Here is an 8,807-nt window from a genome sequence, read left to right as displayed (position 1 = left end):
CCACCGCATATGCAGATCTGTAAGTGTTTTTCCTTCTTATACTCACTAACATTTGTACATCAAAACTAAATATAGCGTCAACAGTAAAAATAGTTTGCTAGGATTAATTAGCTGATTAAAAGTCCATATAACCGTCAGTACATACTGCCGTTAGAGGGATGATTCACCCAAAACTGAAAATTCTGCCATAATTACTAACCCTCATGTCTTTCCAAACCTGTAAGACTTTCATTCATCATCAGAACACAAATGAAAATATTTTTGATGAAATCTGAGAGATTTCTGTCCCTCCATTGACGGCCTATGCAACTACCACTTTCAAGACCTAGAAAGGTAGTAAAGACATCATTAGAGTAATACATGTGACTCCAGGGGTTTATCCTAAGTTTTATGAAGCAACGCGAGTTCTTCTGCCATTATACTTTGTAATATGCAACAAAAAACAACAATTTTACAAAATAAAAACATAATTAACTACTTTATTTACAAAATATTAGTCTCCAACACGTATTCACGAGAGCACCACAAGGCATGCGTGTTGTGTTGAGGCAAGAGCAGACGTTGTTGCGTGAACGTGTGTTGGAGAATAATGTTTTGTAAATGAAGTGGTTAATTATGTTTGTTTTTCGCAAACAAAGCATTCTTGTCGCTTCATAAAATTGAGTTTAAACCAATGGACCAAATTTTTCCTCCACCCAAAATATCAGTTACAGAATCTTAATCGATTCTCATCAGATTCTGCTTTGATATTTTATGATATATTACACCTTATATCTCACTCTGAGACAGAATGAAGGATGTAACTCTTAACTTTTATTCCACAAAAATGAATATGGGGTCTGTTTAATGGAAAAAATAAGCAGACACTCTTTAGTCTTATAATGAAACTCTTTAATAGCAGTACTTCTGGATCCACTTCAGTTCCGTTCACACTGTACAATGGCACTTTTCTCTCTCTTTTCAAAATAAAATCAGATATATCAGAGAAATCTGGCCAGCAGTGACGGCAGACGTGTCGTTGGCATGCCAGATCCACAACCAATCAAAACCCATTTCAGAACGACATCACACGCTCACAATAATGATACATTCATCTTTCAAACCGAGAAATAAACTCATGGCGAAAGCACGACAGACAAATCACTGCAACACAAATCTCAATATGCACATGCACGGGTGTATTTATTAACAAGACATCATGTTTCATTTGTGTGTGTGGAATTTTTCAGATAGGCCACTTGAATTTGTTCAGAAATGAATATAAAAAACACAAGTTCAACTTTATATTGAATTCGTTCCTCTCACGAAGCGAATTTGTTCAGAACACCTGCAAAACTACACAAGATCCTCTTGTTAGCTCAAATAACACCCCCAAAAAAATCACACAACCAGCCCAAATAAACACCTATAGACAGAAATACAATATATCTACACATACACATGAGGAGACGTTTGCATACACATATGACCATGAAAAAATAATGTTTTAACTCAACAGGCAACACTTTTACAACATTTAGACGTGTACAGCAACCGTTGTCGCCCGTGATAAGTTCAAAACAAGTGTTTATCTTAACTTTCCCGACATACACACGACAAAATATCATTAAATTAGGCCAGAAACGAACCTCCACTCGAGTTCTCCATCTGAAAGCTCTCAGCGTTGACTTGTGTAGAGTTTGCTGTTTAGTGTACTTCAGTGCATGTAGACAGCAGCAGAAGAGATCAGACCAGGCTGAATGGCTTTTATTATTTTCTATGATGCGGCCGTATCACGTCTAGTCATATTGCACTATTGCATGTATGAAATTTCCAGTGGAATGTGATGAAATGGCGAAACACGACCTATTTTGAGCAGTAGAGCATTTGAAACGCACTCGGTTCTGCTGTACGATGGATCACTACAACCTACGAAAAGCTGACCGGAGGGATTTAAGAGGAAGGAGGCACGGAGAGGAAGCAAAGGCCATTCAGTTTTCAGAAGAAGAGTTCGCACATGGAAGCGTAGCAGCTAGACTAGGGTTATCAAGAGGCCGTAACCCTTAAAGGGATGGATCAATCTAGGGTCCTTTGCACCATGACCTTGAGCCAAACCCCCCCCCCCCAGAAGCCTTTTTACCCTTGGTCGAACATTATTAAAGTTAGAGCTTATTTAGAGATATCAGCCGGATGGTTTAGTGCAGGCGCTAATGGATCCAAGGATGTATCTCGTAAATTACCCCACTAATAATGCCCAGAATGGTACCAAACTTCTACAGTACAAATGGGTTCTGCACTCATAAAACGAGGCATTGGAAAGTTTGTAAGTACATCAGGAGTTTATTTAAATAACACTTACCTGATGGCTAATGCTACCGCTAACCCGGACGTCGACGTCACTTCCATGATTTGGGAAAAGCCCGTAAAAGTCCTGGCAGAAAGCGATGCATTTTTTATAATTTTTTCCGAAATGTTGACAACTTAGTGTTAACTAATAATTGTTGCAAACTGGTACTACCAACAAAATATTAGTGCATTCCTGGAACTGGGCGTCGTTACACTACATCCTTATGCATCGCTTTCTGCCAGGACTTTTACAGGTTTTTCCCAAATAATTTTCCGGGTTAGCGGTAGCATGAGCCGTCAGGCAAGTGTTATTTAAATAAACTCCTGATGTACTTACAAACTTTCCGATGCCTCGTTTTAAAAAGCTTCTGGGGGGGTGTTTGGCTCGAGGTCATGGTGCAAAGGACCCTAGGTTGAAATTACTCCGAACCATCCCTTAAACGAAGAGAGAGAGAGACACACAAATTAAGTCTGTTTCAGCTACATCGACGACAAAGTTCACGAAGGCAAGAATGAAGTCGAAGCGTGTTCTTCCGCTAGCTAAATCATTATAAAAAGCAGAAAATGTAAACTGGATAATCGTTATCGTCTTGTTTAAGAAATGCAGTGGCGGCCTTTGCAATGTTTCAGGCGTTTCACTTGAAACTGGCATCGCAACAGAAGAGGCCTCCGTCCGCTCGTGCCGGAAATAAAGCCCCGCCCCCCCATCACGCCACGGTCTGACATTAACGGGGGCTTGGGGCAAAAATGCCACCAAAATTAATAAAAACGCTTTCAAAAATTAAGGAATGGTGCAAAAAAGTCTCAGTGTAATTTCTTGTTTTTTATACTTATAAGCAATACCACACGAGCAAAAGTGCTGTTTTCCCGAATATGGGGAGGGGGGTGGAGGGGGGCGCCCTCTGAACTGCAAAGGCCGCCTCTGGCCACCGGAGAATCGGACCTACGCTACCAATAAAAGCTGTTATCGCTAATGTCTACATCTCTAAATGGCCTTTTTACTCTTGTTTGAGCATTTCAAGGAAATTAAGTAGTGTTTTGATATTAAAAATCAAAAAAAAATATTAAAATCACCTGAATTTTTTGTGTTCAGCTAAAAATAATAAAGATAACATTTAAAAAAATATATAAAAACAAAATTGCTGAATTTTCTAAATAAATAATTTTAAATAACTCTTCCAACCCAGATTAGCTCACAAACTCGCAGTCTAAAAACAGATTGACACATTTTTGTTTTGACACTTCATAACATTTGATTTACAGCAATGAAGGCATTAGTTTGAATCTAAACTGGGCAAGTCAAAAACTAAACCAATAAATGAAATCCATAAATAATTGTTTATAAGTTAAAAAACGACATACTTTAAATGAATAAAGAAAGCAAACGCATCACAGCCGCTGGCTCCACCTGCACCCTGAGCGTGTTTCCGTGGCGGCTCAGGGGTCAGAGGTCACAGGTGTAGTGGGGTCACATGAGGACGTTGGAGCGGGTGTCGGGTAGTCTCAGACCCACCAGGCCTCCGCCGACCAGCACAGTCGACGCCAGCAGGATCGGGATCGATTTCGTGATTCCCACCAACGAACCAAATATTACATTCCCCAAGACGGCGGCCAGTTTACACATGGCATTACAGAAGCCGAATCCAGTTCCCCTGCAGACCAAAGAGACCAGCAGCATTAGCAAGATCAGCAGAGCTAGCAGTATCAGCAGCATTAGCAAGATCAGCAGAGCTAGCAATATCAGCAGCATTAGCAAGATCAGCAGAGCTAGCAATATCAGCAGCATTAGCAAGATCAGCAGTATTAGCAATATCAGCAGCATTAGCAATATCAGCAGCATTAGCAATATCAGCAGCATTAGCAAGGTCAGCAGAGCTACAGTAGCAATATCAGCAGCGCTAGCAAGATCAGCAGAGCTAGCAAGATCAGCAGTATTAGCAAGATCAGCAGTGATAGTATTAATACTGGTACTTTTATAGTTAAGTTGCAGTAAGCTTTGACGTCTAAAAGTCCACAAAGTTGTGAATAAAACAAAGAGTTTTGGAATATTCAATGTGTTGCTTTTGTAATTATTTGTGAAATTTACATTTCTGTGTAAAAGTGGTTTAAAAGTAAATCCTACACAAACATGTTTTTCAGTGTACATGAAACTCAGGAGTTTATTTAAATAACACTTGCCTGGCGGCTAATGCTACCGCTAATCCGGACGTCGACGTCACTTCCGTGATTTGGGAAAAGCCCGTAAAAGTCCTGCAGAAAGCGATGCATAAGGATGTAGTGTAACGACGCCCAGTTCCAGGAATGCACTAATATTTTGTTGGTAGTACCAGTTTGCAACAATTATTAGTTAACACTAAGTTGGCAACACTTCGGAAAAAATAATAAAAAATGCATCGCTTTTTGCCAGGACTTTTACGGGCTTTTCCCAAATCACGGAAGTGACGTCGACGTCCGGGTTAGCGGTAGCATTAGCCATCAGGCAAGTGTTATTTAAATAAACTCCTGATGTACTTACAAACTTTCCAATGCCTCGTTTTATGAGTACAGAACCTATTTGTACTGTAGAAGTTTGGTGCCATTCTGGTCATTATTAGTGGGGTAATTTACGAGATACATCCTTGGATCCATTAGCGCCTGCACTAAACCATCCGGCTGATATCTCTAAATAAGCTCTAACTTTAATAATGTTCGACCAAGGGAAAAAAGGCTTCTGGGGGGGGGGTTTGGCTCAAGGTCATGGTGCAAAGGACCCTAGATTGATTTTACTCCGAACCATCCCTTTAAGTTCTTCATCTAAAATTTAAATGTATATACAAAAAGTGTTTGTAATAGTCGTAGTTTTAGTGAATGATAACAGCCCCTCACTGTATCTTGATGCTCCACAGACGTCAATGCATTAGTGACAGTCTTAAAAATGTGTCTAAGGCTGCGTTTACACTGCAGGTCTTGATGCCCAATTCCGATTTGCTGACTATATCCGATTTTTTTGACGACCCGCTTACATCATCTTTTAAAAGTGACCCGTATCTGATATTTGCATTTACACTATACACTGCCAAAACAACCAAATGTAGACGTTCTGGCCCGGAAAATGAAGTAAAACAGCTCTATATGCAATGGATGCAGAAGCAGACAAAATTATTATAGTGATGCTAGTTATATCCGCGGGGGCTCTGCGGATAATCCGCGGATCGGGCGGGTCAAGTAGGCTAATAAAAATAACATTCTTCATTTCGGGTGGGTCGCGGTTGGATAGATAAATCATTATTAACGAAAATATTAACTACATTCTCTAAAACATGAGCATGTTCCATTCCAGTTTAAGTTTCAAGGGAGTAAAGCCTGTTAATGTCATTAAGAAAATGAAATTCTGTCAAATAAATTTTGTTTTAAAGAAATGTTCATTTAAAAGCAGCGCTCATTCATCATTGTATTAAATGCGCGCATCAACCGTCGCCTCGAGTCCGCTGTTGAAGGTGATGATCATCCATTTATCCTCACGCGTAACCACACATAAGAATAATAACTTTGACCATCGGGTGCGGAGACTTAAATCAGAGAAAATTATTGGTGCGGGTGAGTGGCGGGTGGATGATTTGTTTTTGGCTGTGGATTCGGGTGACGTTGGAGCTCATCCGCGCATCTCTAATTATGCAGTGTTTTGCTTTCCGCACTATTTTCAAAGGTCAGCAAAACATTGCTCTCGTAAGGTGTAGAAAAAATTACTCCACTGTGTTGAGCCTTCGACCTCCATCGCGCCTATAATAAGTCATGTTCTCAGTTGGTTGATGGTGTCCACCTGAGTTGACGTCACTTTTTTAATGACGTACGACTCGCATTTACTGGGGAATATCCGATTTGTCTGCTTACATGGCACACGCAAATGCACGTATCCGATTCATATCCGATTTATTACCACATATGAATGAGGCCTGAATCCGATCTGAGAAAATCGGAATCCATGCGTTTTTTTCCTGCTTACACGTTCACCGGTCATATCCGATCTGTGCCACATGAGAGGGAAAAATCAGAATTGGGTCACTTGAACCATGCAGTGTAAATGGGGCCTAAATGTTTGTGCTCCATGTTTATTAGTGACGGTGTGTCCGTGTACCTCCTGTCGGTGGGATAGAGTTCGGCCGTCACCACATCCAGTGAGTTCCAGGCTGATATACTGAGTCCGTTATAAAGGCAGAGCATCGCGATCATCATGGACTCACTGGTGCCGAACCACAGGAAGAAACAGCTGATGCCGGACAACACCATCGAGCCGCCTGAACACACACACACACACACACACACACACACACACACACACACACACACACACACACACACACACAACAACATGACATCAGACAACAACATTTAGATTTCTAGGTTCTGAAAACGATTTTTAGAATTAGAATTTTTGAATTTAGAATGTGGTGTAGGTGAAGTTGACTGGTGATGTCATCACCTAACATGCTCAAACGGCCCACTTTGTCCATGAGGAGGGCGGAGACGATGTTGCCTGGCAACACGGCCAGCGTTCCCAGGAAGTTGATGAAATACACCCAGTACGCGCTGTAGTCGTCATCAAACGTCATCTGACAGCCAGTCTTGTTGTGTGCAAACGTGGAGTTGATCACGGTGGAGCCGATGAGTTTTGAGTCGTCGATATCTGGACGAGACAGACGAGAGATGATGAGAGACATGACAGATGATCAACTTATACTTAGACAGATAGATAGATGATTGATAGATAGATAGACAGATAGATGATTGGTTGATAGACAGAATGATAGATAGATAGATAGATAGATAGATAGATAGATAGACAGACAGATAGATAGACAGATAGATGATTGGTTGATAGATGATTGATAGACAGATAGATGATTGGTTGATAGACAGAATGATAGACAGAATGATAGATAGATAGATAGATAGATAGACAGATTGATGATTGGTTGATAGATGATTGATAGACAGATAGATAGATAGATAGATAGATAGATAGATAGATAGATAGACAGATAGACAGATAGATGATTGGTTGATAGAATGATAGATAGATAGATAGATAGATAGATAGATAGATAGATACAGATAGATAGATAGACAGACAGATAGATAGATAGACAGAATGATAGATAGATAGATAGATAGATAGATAGATAGATAGACAGACAGACAGATAGATGATTGGTTGATAGACAGAATGATAGATAGATAGACAGACAGACAGATAGATGATTGGTTGATAGACAGATAGATAGATAGACAGATGGATAGATAGATAGAATGATAGATAGACAGATAGATAGATATATGGATAGATGGATAGATGGAAAGATGGATAGATAGATAGATAGATAGATAGATAGATAGATAGATAGATAGATAGATAGATAGATAGATAGATAGATAGATAGATAGATAGATAGATAGATAGATAACTGTACTGCCCTCCTCTGGTCACAGTTTGAAGCACACACTATCACTCTATCACTCTATCACAGGAGTGTCTTTAGGGAGTTTAACCTCTGAAAAGCTATTAGTGAATTTGAGCATGTGCAGCATTTCTCCATCTCTCCATGAGCGCACGCCTTCACTCGTTTAATTTCATCACAGACATGAACTCAATTTCCCATGAGGCATCAGGTCTCTCTCTCTCTGGTGTCTGTGTTTGTTCTGCTGAGGTGTGAGTTTGTGTGTGTAAGGTGGGTTTTCCTGAGTCAGCCAGACCCTGGAATGACCCCATCGCTGTCTGCTCTCTCTCTCTCACACACACACACACACACACACACACACACACACACACACACACACACACACACACACACACACACACACACACACACACACACACACACACACACACACACACACACACACACACACACACACACACACACACACACTTACTTACTTATAAATCAACATCAACAGCCTCAAACAAGCTCCACAATTCAAACTAACTCGCAACATTTAACTTTTATTATTTCCAGAACATTCTTTAATAAAGAGTTCTATACCAAACCAATCAATTTAAAATTGTATTTGAATTTTGAAATGATAAAGAATTCCTGTTTCTATGGTAACAGTAACTTTAAGTGGATCAATCTTCAGGATTATGAGTAGTGAAGCACTTCTACAGATTCATAAACCCGCTCATGCTTCATGAAATGTTTTTACTGTCTTTGCTATAATTATTTACTCCATAAAGACGATGCATGTCACGACTGAACCTTTACTGTGTGTGTTTCAGGTCTTCATCATATAATCACTGCCCTCCGCTTTTATCTTTCATCCTGTTATTCACCTAATGCATCTGCTTGTCTTTTTGCCTTCAAATGCATATAAATTAGAATCAATTTGAACTTCAAAGCCTGTGTTTTCGGGTGGATTGTGAGATATTTCCCCAGCAGATCTGAGACCTGTAGAACTCACACTGAGCGCCACAAAAGAGCCCTTGAAGCCCAGAACTCAAGGGTTGA

The 8,807-nt window shown here is 40.1% G+C and overlaps 1 protein-coding gene across 1 annotated transcript in view; it reads right to left on the bottom strand.

Annotated features, from left to right (window-relative positions):
- Positions 1 to 2,367: 2,367 nt before the first annotated feature.
- The window catches only part of LOC309478112 (synaptic vesicle glycoprotein 2C), a 50,549-nt gene continuing 44,109 nt past the window's right edge, over positions 2,368 to 8,807 (bottom strand). The window contains exons 11-13 of the mRNA XM_082141624.1: positions 6,785 to 6,988; positions 6,440 to 6,599; positions 2,368 to 3,977 (exon numbers count right to left, since the gene is read on the bottom strand). Of these exons, the coding sequence (XP_081997750.1) occupies positions 3,794 to 3,977; positions 6,440 to 6,599; positions 6,785 to 6,988 (548 nt within the window). The 3' untranslated portion in view covers positions 2,368 to 3,793. The remainder of the gene's footprint in view (positions 3,978 to 6,439; positions 6,600 to 6,784; positions 6,989 to 8,807) is intronic.

The sequence above is a fragment of the Leuciscus leuciscus genome, assembly GCF_965113295.1.
Source record: "Leuciscus leuciscus genome assembly, chromosome: 16".
NCBI classification, from domain to species: domain Eukaryota; kingdom Metazoa; phylum Chordata; class Actinopteri; order Cypriniformes; family Leuciscidae; genus Leuciscus; species Leuciscus leuciscus.
The sequence above is the reverse complement of the archived record's forward strand: the minus strand, read 5'-3'. Positions and strand labels throughout refer to the sequence as shown.